The sequence below is a fragment of the Chiloscyllium plagiosum genome, unplaced genomic scaffold (genome assembly GCF_037043375.1).
Source record: "Chiloscyllium plagiosum isolate Xiang-an unplaced genomic scaffold, Cpla_swu_hap1 HiC_scaffold_3, whole genome shotgun sequence".
Classification (NCBI taxonomy): Eukaryota; Metazoa; Chordata; class Chondrichthyes; order Orectolobiformes; family Hemiscylliidae; genus Chiloscyllium; species Chiloscyllium plagiosum.
Genome location: NW_028270141.1, coordinates 153,088,521 through 153,106,241, shown reverse-complemented (window position 1 = coordinate 153,106,241; position 17,721 = coordinate 153,088,521). Strand labels below are relative to the sequence as shown.

Here is a 17,721-nt window from a genome sequence, read left to right as displayed (position 1 = left end):
GAGGCTTATGTGATGATGAGGCAAGATGATTCAAATGAGGCGATGGAGAGTTACAGATCAGTGAGGAAGAATTTAAAGAGAGAGTTAAGAAGACCAAAGAGGGGGCATGAGCATCTTTAGCAAATAGAATAAAGGAGAACCTAAAACTTTCTATAGGTATGTGTGGAATACAAGGATGAATAGGCTTATGCCCGAAATGTTGATTCTCCTATTCCCTGGATGCTGCCTGACCTGCTGCGCTTTTCCAGCAACACATTTTCAGCTCTGATCTCCAGCATCTGCAGACCTCACTTTCTCCTCAAAATAGGACCAGTCAAAGACAGAAGTGGGAAATTTGTGTGGACCCTGTGCAGATCGGAGAAGTGCTAAATGAATATTTCTCATTGGTTTTCACTCAGGAAAAGGATAATATTGTAAAGAAGAAGAATAAGATACGAGATATTAAACTAGAAAGGATCGAGGTTAGTAAGAATGAGGTGTTATCAATACTAGAAGGAGTGAAAGTAGACAAGTCCCCTGGGCCGGATAGAATTTACCCAAGGATTCTTTGGGAAGCTAGGGAGAAAATGGCGGAGCCTTTGGCTTTGATCTTTGAGTCACCATTGTCTACAGGTTTAGTACAGAGGACTGGAGCTTTGCAAATGTTGTGCTCTTGTTCAAGAAGGGCAGGAGAGATGACCTAGGTAATTATAGCCTTATGTCTGTTGTAGGAAAAGTTTTGGAAAGGATTATAAGAGATAGGATTTATAATCATCTAGCAAGCAACAATTTGATTGCAGGTAGTCAACAGGGTTTCATCAAGGGCAGGTCATGTCTCACAAACCTCATTGAGTTTTTTTGAGAAGGTGACCAAGCATGTGGATGAGGGTAGGGCAGTTGACGTGGTATACATGGACTTCAGTAAGGCCTTTGATAAGGTTCCACATGGTAGACTGTTGGATAAAATGCAGAGACATGGAATTGAGGGTGATGTGGCAGTTTGGATTAGAAACTGGCTTTCTGTAAGAAGGCAGCGGGTAGTAGTTGAAGGAAAATATTCAGCCTGGAGTCCGGTTATTAGTGCGTGCTGCAAGGATCTGATTTGGAACCACTGCTGTTTGTCATTTTTATAAATGACTTAGACGCAGGCATAGGTGGATGGATTAGTAAATTTGCAGATGACATTAAAGTTGGTGGAGTAGTGGATAGTGTGGAAGAATGTTACAGGTTGTAGGAGGACTTGGATAAACTGCAGAATTGGGCTGAGAGGTGGCAAATGGAGTTCAATGCAGATAAATGTGAGGTGATTCACTTTGGGAAGAATAACAGGAAGGCATAATACTGGGTCAATGAAAAGATTTTTGGTAGTGTGGATGTGCACAGGGATCTTGGAGTTCATGTACGTCGATCCATGAAAGTTGCAATCCAGAATAACAGTGCTGTTAAAAAGGCATTCGGTGTGTCAGGTTTTATTGGAAGAGGGATTGAGTTCTGTAATGTCATGCTGCAACTGTACAAAATTCTAGTGCGGCCGCACTTGGAATATTGTGTACAGTTCTGGTCACCTCATTACAGGAAGGATTTGGAAGCATTGGAAAAGATGCAGAGGAGATTTACCAGGATTTGCCTGGTCTGGAGGGAAGGTCTTATGAGGAAAGGCTGAGAGACTTGGGTCTGTTCTCATTGGCGAGAAGAAGGCTAAGAGAGGATATAATAGCGACATACAATATGATCAAAGGATTAGGTAGGGTAGACAGTGAAAGTCTTTTTCCTAGGATGTTGACATCAGCTTGTATGAGGGAGCATAACTACAAACTGAGGGGTGATAGATTTAAGACAGATGTCAGAGGCAGGTTCTTTACTCAGAGAGTGGTAAGTGCATGGAATGCCCTGCCTGCCAATGTAGTTAACTCAGTCACATTAGGGGCATTTAAACGATCCTTGGATGAGCACATGGATGATGATGTAGGGGGATGGACTTAGATTAGTTCACAGGTTGGTACAACATCGAGGGCCAAAGGACCTGTTCTGCGCTATATTGTCTTATGTTCTGTGTTCTAATTCTTTTTGTTTAAAACTATGTGGTTTAACATCTCTCCTGGGATATCCACATTACCCCTGCTTAAAACATCTGGCAAAGTTACGGTCTGGGATACTTTCTTGAAATGTTTTGAAAGGGGCTAGCCTGGTCCATAACAACTCTGTGAAAAAGAACTTCAAATAGTATATAATAGTAATGTCTCTGCACAGACAGCTGATCGTATTTACCCAAGAGTAATTTGTTTTTTGCACATTTTGAAGGTTGTTTTTGTTGTTCTTTTCTAGGTGAAAATGCTACCCACTCCAGCTAAATTTCATTACATCTTCAATTTGAGGGACCTATCTCGCATCTGGCAAGGAATGTTGAACATAATGGCTGAGGAATGCTCTACCCTGAAGACACTCCTAGCTTTGTTCAAACATGAATGTACCAGGGTCATTGCAGACAGGTAGGGAAATGGCGTTACATGCAATATTTGGTTCATGAGGGTTACAGAGGAGAGGTGATGGCCTAGTGAGATTATACCTCAACTATTAATCCAGAATCCGACATAATGTTCTGAGATCTGAGGTTGAATTCAGCCACGTAATTTGAATTCAATAAATATTTGGAATTAAGAGACTCATGATGTCCATGAAATTACTGTCAATTAACAAAAGAAAATGCATTATGCTCACTTAAGTCCTTTTGGGAAGGAAATTTGCCATCCTTACCTCATCTGGTGTACATGTGACTTCACATAGGTAGTAATATAATTGAATTTTAATTGCATGCTCAGTTGATTGTAACCTTCACGTCAAGGGTAGTTACTGTCACCTCACCATGGAATTCAGCCCTATTGTCCATGTTTGAACTCAGGCAATAGTGAGGTCAGGCCTGCTGGAACCCAAACTGGGTGTCAGAGTGAGCATGTTACTGCTAAGCAAATATTGCTTGACATTTTCCATCACTTTACTGATGATTGAGAGAAAATTAATGGAGCAGTAATTGGTCGACAACAACAAATTAACCACTGATGTCACTCACCGGAACACCGACGCCGACAAATTAACCACTGACGTCAATCACCGGAACACTGCCGATTACAAATTAACCACTGATGTCATTCACCGGACCACTGCCGATGATAAATTAACCACTGGTGTCGCTCATCGGAGCACCAACAATGACAAATTAACCACTGACGCCACTCACCGGAACACTGCCGATGACAAATTAACCACTGATGTCACTCACCGGAACACTGCCGATGACAAATTAACCACTGGTGTCGCTCATCGGACACCAACAATGACAAATTAACCACTGACGTCACTCACCGGAACACTGCCGATGACAAATTAACCACTGGCGTCACTCACCGGAACACCAACAATGACAAATTAACCACTGACATCACTCACCGGACCACTGCCGATAACAAATTAACCACTGACGTCACTCACCGGAACACCAACAATGACAAATTAACCACTGACGTCACTCACCGGAACACTGCCGATGACAAATTAACCACTGATGTCACTCACCGGAACACTGCCGATGACAAATTAACCACTGGTGTCGCTCACCGGACACCAACAATGACAAATTAACCACTGACGTCACTCACCGGAACACTGCCGATGACAAATTAACCACTGGCGTCACTCACCGGAACACCAACAATGACAAATTAACCACTGACATCACTCACCGGACCACTGCCGATAACAAATTAACCACTGACGTCACTCACCGGAACACCAACAATGACAAATTAACCACTGACGTCACTGACCAGAACACTGCCAATGACAAATTAACTATCGATGTCACAGACCCAGTAGCTCTGCCCTGCTGAGTTCTGCACCAGAACCCAGACAAAGTGGAGCACTCACCCTCTCTTTATTACCCATTGTGGTAGAAATTGTTAGTTGTTGACCCCCAGAGTTGTTCAGTGTTCATTGAAAATAGTTAGAAAAATGACTAAAGGGAAGGGACCATGAGGATCGCAGCAAGGAGGACGCCCCCCTGGAGTAATGGACATGCCTGCGACCACAGCATCGGCATCCGTGAACATCCCAGGGAACTTACCTGTGGAGCAGAGCCTGGTCTCAGAGTTTGTGAAACTCCGAGAGTAGATCGATTCAACAATGGAGGAGACCCCGGGTCATGCTGGAACCCTTCTCAGTCATGCTGCAGAAGCATGACCATGAGATCTAGTATCTTCAGCAGCGTGTCTTGGAGGTAGAGCCGCGGCCTCCAAAACCACAGAAGAATCCTCGGTGGGTCAGGTCCAGGCCTTGGAACGGCAGGTACAGGCCTTGGAAGAGCATGTCAACGACCTTGAAAATTGAGGCCATCCGAAGAACATCCATCTGGTGAGGATCCCAGAACGGGAGGTGGAAGGCCAGCTTGGTAGCTTCTTGGAGCAATGGCTCCCACAGTTTTTGGAGCTGGAAGTCGAGGCAGGCCAGGTGCGGGTTGAGTGGGCCCACCCGGTGGCAGTGCGCTGGCCTGGATTGGACCAGCACCCCCACCCAGTCCTAGTACAACTCCAGCATTACAGAGATAAGCAAATGGTGCTGGAAGCCTCTAGAGCATTGGGGAAGGATCCACAAAGGACCGTGAATTATACTTTTCCAAGACTTTTCTGCAGTCATGATTCGCAAGAGGAAGGCCTTTAATGAGGTAAAAAGGCAGCTGAGGGACTTGAATATCCAGTATTCCAATAAGATATCTGGCAACATTACATTTCAGCCACGGAGGTTCCGTGTTTAATTTTGACTCAACCGAAAGGGAAAAGGACTTCCTGGATACTTTAAAATAGACTAGTTGCCTCGAGTAATATGGACAATAATGTTTACTTTGTTTTTTCTCTGTAATTTGCCTGGTTTACCTGGTTGTTGAGGTTTTTTAAAATATAAGTGGGTGTCCTCATAGTTTTTTTCTTTTTCTCTCTCTTCTCCCTTCTCTCTCCCCTCCCGTTATCCTTTGTTCTTCTTTCTCATCATTTCTTTTTTGTTTTTCTCTCTTGGTATGGAGTGGGGGGAGGGGGATTTGCATTTGGGGAAAGCAGGAGTGGGGGCCTGGGGTTATATATTTTTACCAGGAGTGCCTTGGGTTAAAGTATGGATGGGATGGGTTGAGTACCCACTTTTAAATTTCTTGCTATAAGATGTGTGTAATTTTTTCTTACTTTGTATTGTCTGGGGCTGGGGCACAGCTTCAACTAGAAGAAGCCACGGAGGGGTTCGTGGGTAGTATGAGTGCCCCCTGTGGGCAAGGGGGAAAGTCTCCTTTCATTTGAATTATATGTTGGTATGTTGTAGAATAGTTGTTAGAAGTTTTGATTTGGTAGTTTTGGTCCTTGTATTTTTAAATTTATATGAACTGTTTGCTGTTTTCACTCGGCACGCTATGAGTGAGGTTCTTCCTCCCGGTGGGTCACAGACTGTCTCGGATGGCTATGGCGAGCAATTCATTTAAATGGTGCACGTTAAAGGGAGTCATTCACCAATTAAGAGAAAATGATACTTTCAAGTCTCAGAAAAGAGAGGGTCTATATAGCCTTGCTGCAAGAAACACATTTAACCGATAAGGAGCACTTGAAGTTACAGCAGGGAGGGTTTGGACGGGTGTTTACCTCATCCTTTAATTCAAAAAGTAGAGGAGTTACTATTCTCATCCAGAAGAATCTCCTATTTCAACTGTTAGACCAAATTAAGAATGAATATGGATGGTTTATTATTCTTAAAACTTTAATACATGGAAAAGAGTATAGGATTTTGAATGTATATTGACGCCCGGCACATTCCCTCAAATTTTTAACGGATGCGCTTTCCAGGTTGATGTACCTTGGGCGCGTCATACAATTATAGGGGGAGACTTTAAGTGACTTAATGACCCAGAAGTGGACAGGATGCCTCGGGGAAAGTGAGGACTGCAGATCCTGGAGACCAGAATTGAAAAGTGTGGTGCTGGAAAAACGCAGCAGGCCAGGCAGCATCCGAAGAACAGGAGAATCGAGGTTTCGGACATAAGCCCTTCTTCAGGAATGAGGCTGGTGTGCCAAGCGGGCTGAGATAAAAGGTAGGAGGGGGGAATTTGGGGGAGGGGCGCTCGGAATACGATTGGTGGAAGGAGGTGAGGGTGAGGGTGATAGGTCGGAGAGGGGGTGGGGGCGGAGAGGTCAGGAAGAAGTTTGCAGGTCAAGAGGGTGGTGCTGAATCTGGGGGTTGGGACTGAAATAAGGTGGGGGGAGGGGAAATGAGGAAGCTGGAGAAATCTACATTCATCCCGTGTGGTTGGAGGGTTCCTAGGCGGAAGATGAGGCGCTCTTCCTCCAGGCGTTGTGTGGCCAGGATCTGGCGATGGAGGAGGCGAAGGGCCTACATGTCCTTGGCGGAGTGGGAAGGGGAGTTGAAGTGTTCATCCATGGGGCGGTTGGATTGGTTGGTGCGAGTGTCCCAGAGGTGTTCCCTAAAACATTCCGCAAGTAGGCAGCCTGTTTCCCCAATGTAGAGGAGACCACATCGGGTGCAGCGGATCCAGTAAATGATGCGTGTGGAGGCGCAGGTGAATTTGCAATGGATATGGAAGGATCCATTGGGGCCTTGGAGGGAGCTGAGGAGGGAGGTGTGGGCGCACGTTTTGCAGGGGATGCCTAGGGGCCTTGCAGGGACATACCCGCAATCCAGGCAGTTAGTGGACCTGAACAGGAAGCTGGGATTGGTTGATGTGTGGAGATATCTTCACCTCTAACCCACATGAGTGCTATATCAGAATTGGCATGCTTTTTGCCCCATTGACCTTTTTGAATTCGGTACTGTCTTGCAGAATCGGAAACATAACCATTTCTGATCATGCGGCAGTGTACATGGAGGTCCAGGCCAATGGTAATGGGAACAGGCTTGTGGCACTGGGCACATGGATTCTTTCCTCTTGAAGGATAGCAAGTTTATAGAGTATTTCTCGTGGGAATTTTAAATCCTTTGGGACATTAATTTGGCTATGGCTAGTAATCCATCGGTGCTCTGGGAGACTGCCAAGACCTATTTCTTGATTACTGATTATTTATTACTTGGCCACCTGTAAGTGGCAGAGGGGAGAGCAGTAGCGTTTGCTCGAGGATTGCCTGAAGGCAGCTGAGTTAGCATACTTTGACAGACCATCTGTAACTAAATTGCAGCAGATTACAGCCCTCATGGCTACTTTGAACGCTGCGCTCACCCAATCAGCAAAGAGGGAAACCTCTTTTGCAAAACAGCAGTTATTTGAGTCTGGTGATAAACCAGGTAGATATCTAGCATATCTGGCCAGAAAGAAGAATGCCCCCCAATCTATCACATCCATTAGAGAGAGTGCTGGTACTCTTACTTGCAATGCTGAAAGAATAATGCAGCATTTAGGAATTACTACTTTGAGCTGTACCGGTCGAAGAGCTGTGAGGACAGATTGACGAAGATGGAGTCTTTTTTTAAGACCCTGGACCTTTCAGGTATAACTTCAGAGCAGGCATCTTTTCTGAATGCCCCTCTGACAGTCCAAGAAATACAGGAGGCAGTGAGGCACCTCCAGAGTGATAAAGTGCCTGACCCAGACGGATTTCACAATGAGCTTTACAAGGAGTTTATGGACGCACTGGCCAGGCTACTGTTGGATGTGCACAACTGCTCGTACAGTCAGGATTGCCTCTCATCCTCTCTGAGAGAAGCAAATATTTCTCTTATTCTCAAGAAAGGAAAAGCCCCAGAGGATTGCACTTCGTACAGGCCCATATCTTTACTGAACGTGGATTTTAAAATGCTGTCGAAAATGTTGGCGATAAAGTTGGAGACCGTTTTGCCCTTCATTGTAAAGGAGGACCAGACAGGTTTTATTAAGGGTCATAGTTCAACTAATAATATTCAAAGAGTATTAAATATGGTCCAGGTATGCCAGCAAGGGTCGATTCCGGGCTTGGTAGTCTCCCTGGATGCAGAGAAAGTAATTGACCTGGTAGAGTGGCCATACCTCTTTTAGATATGGGTGGCAGTGTTATACAATGACCCGAAAGTAGCATTTCTCACTAATGGTATAAGGTTGGACAATTTTAGTATCGGCAGAGGCAGCTGACAAGGGTGCCCTCTCTCACCGCTATTATTTACATTGGTAATTGAGCAGTTGGCAGAGGCCATCCAGAGGACCCCCAATATAATTTCTCCGGAGGTAGGATCAGGTAGGCATAAGATCACCCTTTATGCGGATGATGTCCTTCTCTTTTCAACTGATCAAATAACATCTGTGCACCGTTTAATACAAGCAATTAATTTATTTGGTTTGTTTTTGGGGTATAAAATTAATTCTATGAAATCAAAGGCTATGCCTGGGGATCCAATATGGCGGCGATCCAGCAAGTCTGAGTCTATAGTGCTCTTCCCAAGACTTGGGTAAAGTTGGTCTCCCACCCCCATCAAATCATTCATAACAGCTGTTTAATTTAATTAGTTGCTTAGTATTACATTTAAACAATCTAATATTTAGTAAAAATGACCAAAGGGAAGGGACCCGCAGCTCTCAGCAAGCAGGAATCCCTCCCACACCCTCTCCAGCTGCAGCTGAGGCGTCCACAGCCGCCCCAGGGGACTTACCTACAATGTCAAGCCTTGTGGAAATGATCTCCAAACTGGATACGAAGATCGACGCTTTTATCGAGGAGTCCCGAAATCGATGGGACTCACTCTCGACAGCGCTGCAGAAGCACGACCGAGACATTAAGGAGATCGAGCGCCGAGTCGGAGGGGCAGAGCTAAAGGCCGCGACCTCTGAAACTACAGCACAATCGGCCATGGATCAGGTCGTCGAAAAAATATTCGTTTGCTGGGCCTTCCCGAACAGGAAGAGGACGGCCAGCTTACAGCGTTCCTCGAGAAGTGGCTGCCACAGCTTTTAAATCTGGAGGCTGGATCAGGCCAGGTAAGGGTAGAATGGGCCTACTGGGTCGCAATACGCGGGCCCGGCTCGAACCAGCGCCCACGCCTGGTCCTGTTCCAGCTGCAGAGCTACTAGGAGAGGCAGATACTCCTAGAAGCCTCTAGAAATCTTGGAAAAGACCCCCAAGCTATGATCTATAAAGGATCCAAGATCATGTTATTCCAGGACTTTTCCCCAGCTCTGGTCCGAAAGAGGAAGGCATTCGACAAGGCGAAGAAGCGTTTAAGGGACTTAAATATTAAGTACTCCTTACGCTACGCAGCGACGCTACGCTTTAACCATAAAGGATCCATTAGTGTACAAGATGATTAGGGGTTTAGATAGGGTTGACCGTGAGAACCTTTTTCCACGTATGGAGTCAGCTATTACGAGGGGGCATAGCTTTAAATTAAGGGGTGGTAGGTATAGGACAGATGTTAGGGGTAGGTTCTTTACTCAGTGAGTCGTGAGTTCATGGAATGCCCTGCCAGTAGCAGTGGTGGACTCTCCCTCTTTATGGGCATTTAAGCGGGCATTGGATAGGCATATGGAGGATAGTGGGCTAGTGTAGGTTAGGTGGGCTTGGATCGGCGCAACATCGAGGGCCAAAGGGCCTGTACTGCGCTGTATTCTTCTATGTTCTTCTATGTTCTATGATCCGTGTATAACTTCGGATCGCCAGAAAAGGCTAAGGAATTCTTGGACTCTCTTAGATAAACTGTAAGACATAATGGATGTTGGTTTGCCTTTCCCCCCGCTTTGGTTTATATCCCCCCTTGTTTTTTTACTTTACTGATTAATATTATCATGGGGGTGGGGAGAGGGATTTGATTTTCTCCCCCCCCTTGGGGTTGTTTTCTTTTATTATTTTATGTATATATGTGGGATGTATGTATATGTGTGTGTATATATATATATATATATATAATATATATATTTATATATATATATATATATAAGCTGGAGGGTTTGGTTAATGTTGGTAGGGGGAGGTGGTTACCTTATTCAATTTTACCTCTGTCTTAGGAGCGGGGTTGTTTCTCCCTTGTTATTTTGTATTAGTATATTTATTATTATTTGTTGAGGTTGTAATTTTATAGTTAAATGTTTATATATGGTATTAACATTACCAAATATATCCAGGTGTTGGTATGGGTGGGGGTAGGGTGCTCACTGTTAACTCTAGCTTTGTATTATATCTGAATTCTCCTCATTTTATTCTGGACCGCCTGGGTCAAGGGTGGGGCATTGGTTGGGAGAGGATATGATGGACTTTTGGAGAGGAAGTGACACCCCCTGGGAACAAGGGGGAAAATCTCCACTTAGATACGTTTTATATTTTTTTAATTTAGAAATAGTTTTTTATTATATTGGTGTGAGTGTATTAGAGAGGCTTTATTTTTGTAAATAATGGGAGCATGGGGATTCCAACCGGGGTTTACAGATGCCACTTTTAAACTCTGGTGATCCAGGGGTATCTCATGTCTAGGGGACCTATTTAAGGATGGGGTCCTGATGTCTTTTGAACAGCTGCGTCAGAAATTCGGATTACCTAATGGAGACCTCTTTCGATACTTCCAAATTCGAGATTATATACAGAAGAAGACTACGTTATTAGATAGTCTTTATAAATCAGATAGAGAATGTAGTGTCCTACGACCAGTGGGGGTATCTTCCGTCAGTACTATTTATCATTTACTACATGATGAAGTATCGGGAGATATGGATAATCTGCTTAAAACATGGGATCAGGATTTGGGACTAGACATCTCTATAGAAACGTGGAATGATATTTGGGAAAACGCTAGAAGAATTACTATCTGTAACAGAACCCAGGCTATCCAGCTGAAGATACTTCATAGGGCCCATATAGCACAGGTTCGACTGGCAGAATTTAAGGCAGGAGCATCTCCAATGTGTCCCAAATGCAAAATAGAGGTGGGCACTCTTGTACATTGCCTATGGACCTGTCATAAGATCCGTAGATATTGGACTAAAGTAGCAAGTACCCTGACAGAAATTCTAGGAACGGAAATTAAAGTGGACCCTGTATCTCTCCTTTTAGGCTTTTCGAACTTTCCCTCCATGGACATGTATGGGAAGAGACTATTTTCTATTCTTTCTTTCTGTGCAAGGAAAAATATTTTGGTGAACTGGGTGGCTGAGGGCCCCCCTGGACTTTCAAATTGGCACAGATTAATTATGGAATGTATTCCCTTGACTTCCTTACAAACATGGTGCACCGAAAGACCGAATTATTTTATAAAATATGGCAGCCCTTCTTGAATTACATAAATACAGATATCTTGGCTATCCTAACAAGGGCTTTTATTTAATTGAGATTACAAACCTGGCTGGTCCGGGGCCCCTTAGGAGAGGAATCCCGCACGAATACGGGTTTCATTACATCTGATGTTAACACATTCCGAGCATGTAAGAGACTTAAATATACACTCTGGTTAGTTATAGGTTAGATTAGTAGATAGTTGAGTTTTTTTTTCTTTTTCGGTTTTTTTCCTTTCTTCTTTTGTTAAATTTTGGCTATTGTATATTTGATTTAATTATATATAAATGTTTATATTTGAGAGTATTGTTTATGTTTGTAAACTTGTAAAAATGTTAAATTTCTAATAAAAATATCTATAAACAAAAAGGCTATGCCTGTGGCGGGGCCTGACTAGAAATCCGATTTTGGGGATGGAACTTGTTTCCCTTTCAGGTGATCACAGGAAGGTTTCTTGTACTTAGGCATTTTTATCACCCCGGTCTTCGATTAATTATGTAAAACTAACTTTGTGCAGTTGCTAGAGAAGATAAGACAGAACCTTCAGTGCTGGGAAGATCTTCCGATATCCTGGTTGGATAGAATAACTCTGGTCAAAGCGAATGTTCTTCCTCATTTATTATATCCCATGTGAATATTCCCTTTGATGCTGCCTAGGCAAGCACTGTGGAGACTTGACAGTTGGCTTGGATCTTTCATCTGGCATCATAGGCGGCCTCTTATTAAGCTTGTCAAATTGCAGCTTCCATGGGGGATGGGAGGTTTGAATTTCCTGGATTTTAAGAAATATGAATTGAGTTCCTTACTACCCTATGTGGCTGACTGGGCTTGCCAGGACCTGCGGTCAATCTGATTGGACATCGAGGCCTCCCAGGCAAAATGCCCCCTCATCAATTTGTTGTTTATGAACAAGGTGAGGACTGTTATGGACCATTGCAGAAATCCGATTGTCCTTAACACGGTTAAAGCATGGAGAATGATGCGACAAAATGAGGGAAACTTACAAAAATCTTCCCCTTTCAGTCCCACAGTAGAAATGTTAGGATTCCAGCTGGGGTCAATAGACTCTGGCTTTAAGCTCTGGGAGTCAAGAGGAGTCTTCTGTTTGAGAGATTTATTTGACGAGGAGGTCATGATGTCTTTTGAGCAGCTGAGACAGAAATATGAACTATCTATGAGGTAACTCTTGCATTACTTTCAGGTTAGGGACTTTATACAGAAAAAGACTACATTGATGGTTCGTCCCTATAAGTCGGATATGGAAGGAGAGTGCTTCAGTCTACAGGCGCTCTCTCAGTCAGCACCCTCTATCACTTGTTAGGAGGTAATGTTTAGAAGCACATTGCGTGGCTGTGCGGAATCTGCACTCAAGAATTGAGGGTGGAAATCTCATCAGAGATGTGGGAGAAATTTGGGAGAACATAAGGAAGATTTTGATTTGTAGTAGGATGCAGGCTATGCAATTGAAGCTACGTCACAGGGCACATTTGGCACCAGAGCGGCTTACGAAATTTAAGACCGGAGCATCCCCAATGGCACTCTTATTCATTGCTTGTGGTCATGTCACAAGCTTCGTAGGTATTGGGGTGCTATAGCGAGTGTTTTGGAAGGGGTTTTGGGAACTGAAGTTAAGGTGGATGCGGTGTCCCTCCTTTTGGGCTTGCCACATCTCCCTTCTTTGGACGCGCATGGGAATAACTGTTTAATATTCTTTCATTCTGTGCAAGGAAAACCATTCTAATGCACTGGTTGTCGAAGAATCCCCTGGGACTGGCATAGATTAGTTATGGAGCACATCCCCCTTGACTTCCTTATGAGTATGGTGCACCAGAAAACGGAATTGTTTTATAGAACGAGGCGGTCCTTTCTGAATTATATAGATACAGACCTGTCGGCTATATTGATCAGGGCCTTTCTGTATTTATGAGGGCTATATCTGGCAGTTCGAGGACCCCTGGGAGGAAGAATTCCGAACAAATCCGGAAATGCCTACTGATGCTCCCGGTGGTGGGGAGCTTTGGTGGGATTGAACTTAGTGCGGTAACTTAACTGAATCTAATCTAATTTACCTTGGTTTAATTTAGTTATTTTTTAGTTATTTATGGAATTGTGGTTTTTGTAGATTTTTTTCTTTCTCCTCAGTGGTTTGTGGAGTAGAGTAGTAGTTTGTTTACTGTTATTGTCGCTTTATTATAAGGTTGTTATACTGGTTTGTAGTGATTTTGTGATTTCGTAAAAAATTTAAATCTTTTTCCTCAATAAAAATATTTACAAAAATAAAACCACCGATGTCACTCACCAGAACGCCGCCAATGACAAATTAACCACCAACGTCACTCAACGGAACACTGACGATGTCAAATTAACTTGGATGTTGCCTGATCAGCTGTGCTTTTCCAGCACCACACTCTTCGACTCTGATCCCCAGCATCTGCAGTCCTCACTTTCTCCTGATTGAATTTGTCCTGCATTTTATGTACAGGACATACCTGGGCAATTTTCTTATTGTCAGATTGATACCAGTGTTGTAGCTTTACTTGAATAGCTTGGCTAAAGGAGCAGCAAAGTTTTGGTACTTTAACTGAAATGTTATCATGGTCCATCACTTTTGCAGTATCCAATGTTTTTTGATATCACATATATTTGGGGATATTTATGAAGGCTCCTCCTCCAGTGCAGTGCTTAACGATCCACCAGCATTCAGAACCAAATGTGGCAGAACTACAGAATACAGATCTGATCATTTGTATTGAATCACTTAGCTCTGTCTATCTGTTGCTACTTATGCTGTTTGGCATTTTTTGTAACTTCAAGGGCATTTTTAGGGATGCCTGGTCCTGCTGTTAGCATGCCCTCCTTCACTTTCCAATGAGCTATAGTTGATCTATTGGCTTGATGGGAATGGTACTGTGGGGATATGTCAGGCCATAAGGTCACAGATTGTGTTGGAGTACAGTTCTGCTGCTGGTGGCTCCTAGCATCTCACAGAGGTCCAGTGTCAAGTTGCTGGACTAGTTGAAAGTCAGTCACATTTAGCACAGTAATAGTGCCACACCACGCAATGTAGGGTAGAATTCGTGTGAAGGCAGAATTTTGTTTCCACAATGAGAGCGTCATCTTTATTGATATTGTCATGGATAGATGCGTCTGTGGCAGGCAGATTAGCAAGGATAAGCTGTAATACCTTTTCCATCTTACTTGGTTCCTTCACCACCTGCCTCAGACCCAATTGATCAGCAGTATCTTTCAAGTTTGACCAGCTAGAATACATTCTGTGCCCTTGCCACGCTCAGTGCTGTTCAACAAGCAGGAGCACTGATCCATCACTTGAGGAAGGACAGTATGTGGTAATCAGCAGTATACCATTAATGTTAGTGATCATCTTAAGTAGGTATGTATCCTGTCCTTTCCACGGGATAGACTGCAGTGGCTGAACAAAGTAGTTTGCTATAGGCTAGAATCTAGGATCAGATAAAGTCAAACTGGATTGACCATCATGGTCCCTTCACCATCAGGCCACTCCCATTTAAATATCTTCATTCACCTAATTTCACTCGTTTGAGTTAATAACTTTTTTATAACACCCTTAGGCAAGTAAATCTACTTGGTTTGACATTAGTCTTGGTTCATTTGCCAATGTACATTTGTTCCTTGAAATCTTGCTTGAAACAGCCTTGCAGATATCTTCCCCTCTGACATTTCAACAAGTTCTACTTCTTGAGCTTTTTTTCTTCCTAACATCTAAGTGAATCAGGACTTTTTGTTTTAGTCCAGGTTTGTTGGAGACTATTGATAAATTGACTTCTATTATTCGGAGTCTCTTTTCTCTGAATGAAACTGCACAATGCTTAGCTTTGATTCGATTATTCTGACCTTCTGTATTACTTGATCCTTGTCACTTGACAACAGCAGTTTTTTTTCTCTTCCATCTTTTACCCTAATGCATGGAACTGTTCACCTCAAGAGCTTTAATCCCTCATTTAAATGCCTGCTACAGAGCCATAAAGACATACAGTACAGAAAGAGACCCTCAGCCCATCATGTCTGCTCGGATCAAAAGCAACCACCTCACTATTCTGGCCCCTCTTTCAGTACTTGGCCATAGTGTTAGATTAGATTAGATTACTTACAGTGTGGAAACAGGCCCTTCGGGCCAAAAAGTCCACACCGACCCACCAAAGCACAACCCACCCATTCCCCTACATTTACCCCTTTTACCTAACACTACGGGCAATTTAGCATGGCCAATTCACCTGACCTGCACATCTTTGGACTGTGGGAGGAAACCGGAGCACCCAGATGAAACCTACGCAGACACGGGGAGAATGTGCAAACTCCACACAGTAGGTCGCCTTAGGCGGGAATTGAACCCGGGTCTCTGGCGCTGTGAGGCAGCAGTGCTAACCACTGTGCCACCGTGCCGCCCACAGTCCATAGTCTTCTATGCCTCAGCATCACAAGTGCACTTCTAAATACTTCTTAAATGTTATGAAGGTTTCTGCCTGTATTACTCTTACAGGCAGTGAATTCCAGATTTCTACCAGCTCTGCATACAAAAGGTTTTCCTTTCATCTCCTCAAAACTTCTGCTCCTTACCTTAAATTTATATTCACCCTAGTCATTGCTCCCTTCATCAAGGGTAATAACTTTCTCCTGTCTACCATATCTAAACCCGTCATATACATCTCAATCAATTTCTCTCTCAATTTCCTCTGCTTTAAGGAAAACATGCCCAGTCTATCCAACCCCTCAGTAAAACTGAAAATCTCCAGTCCAGACAACAACATGGCAAATCTTCTCTCATCCGCTCCAATCTGACCACATTACTCCTATAATATAGATTCCAGAACTGCAGCCAATATTCTAGCTGTGGCCTAACTGATGTTTTATAAAGATCCAGCACAACATCTCTGCTCTTAAACGAAATACCTTGGTTAATAAAAGCAAGTATCCCAAATGTCTTTTTAACTATTTCATCTGCATATCCTGACAATTTAAGGGACCCATGTACATGCACACCACAGTCCCTCTGATCCTCAGTGCTTTCCAGGGTCCTGCAGTTCATCATGTATTCCCTTGGCATGTTTGTCCTCCCAAGTACATCACCTCATATTTATCCAGATTACATTCCATTTACCGCTGATAAACCCATCTGACCAGCCCGTCTATATCCTCCATGCTGAGAGGATGGTTAATCTCATGGGAGTTTAATATGCTGTTTAAGTCACAACTGGAGTACTGCATATAGTTCTGGTCATCACATCATAAGAACACCATGGTTGAGCTGAAGAGGATGCTGAGGCGATTTATCAGGGTATTGCCTGAGTCGGAAGGTCTGAGCTATGATGGAATATTGAATAGGCTAGGATATTTTGTTGGAGCAACAAAGTTTGAAAGTAAACCTAACAGGGATATACGACATAATGAGAGACATTGATAATGTGGATAAGAAGGCACTTTTTTCCATTACTCATGGGGTCAGTAACCAAGGAATGTAGATTTAATGCAAAAAGTAGAAAGTTAAGAGGTGAGTTGAGATTTTTTTTTACCCAGCTGGAAGTGGGAGCATAGAAGTCACTGTCTGAAAGTGAAGTTGTGTAAGAAACCATTGTAACATTTATTTATGTGTTCACTTGTGTTTTCTATATCCTCCAAGGCCATGGGCCAAGAGCTGGGGAATAAAATTAGTATGGTCACATCCTTTTTGACCAGTGTGAACAGGAAGGACCAAATGGCTTTCCTTCTGTGCTGTCAATGTCTGTGTGTCTATGAGAATCAAATTGGCTGTGATGCTGGGGATCTCTGGAGAAAGCTGAAATGGATCATCTACTGAAGATTGTTGCGAATGCTGGGGTCCCCCATCATTGAGGATGGTGATATTTGTGGAACTTTCTTCTTTAATTTCTCTCATAGATTTGTGCAGCTTGAACCCTCCTTTCATGATCTGTTTATCACTTACCTTACTGATACCTTTCTTTCTTTTCTAGCTTCTAATGTTTGATTTCTCACAACTTCCCAGTGTCCAGGTAACTTCCCCTGCCCTGATATGACATGATGCCTGTAGCTTATCTTCCATTTCATAAACACTGAGCTGAAGCTGCTCATGTTGCAACCACTCACAGCAGACATGTTTACCCTGAACCACTGGCATCCAAGACCCCTGACAAAAGCAATTATGATACATCACCTGCCCTGTAATCTTTATTGTGTCTTCATTCATAATTAGTTACGTATATGTTTAGTTAATTCCAAAATAATTTAATGTTTCTTCACTTTATCATGTACTGTACTAGCCTAAACATCAGAACATAATAAATGTTACCATTTAAGAATAAACACACAGTAAAATCCCGAGTTTCTTATTTCCCTTCTAATGGAGTCCCTTAAACTAGGTAATTACAGTTGTTTGAAATAAAATGCATTTTTTTCAATTTCAACATTTTACACTAAGTCGCTAACAGCAACTAGTCACCAACCAGTC

The 17,721-nt window shown here is 43.2% G+C and overlaps 1 protein-coding gene across 1 annotated transcript in view; it reads left to right on the top strand.

The window, feature by feature from the left end:
- The window catches only part of LOC122540179 (dynein axonemal heavy chain 8-like), a 1,258,818-nt gene that overhangs the window by 971,607 nt on the left and 269,490 nt on the right, over positions 1–17,721 (top strand). Inside the window, exon 58 of the mRNA XM_087976819.1 lies at positions 2,305–2,468. Coding sequence (XP_087832945.1) covers positions 2,305–2,468 — 164 coding nt within the window. The remainder of the gene's footprint in view (positions 1–2,304; positions 2,469–17,721) is intronic.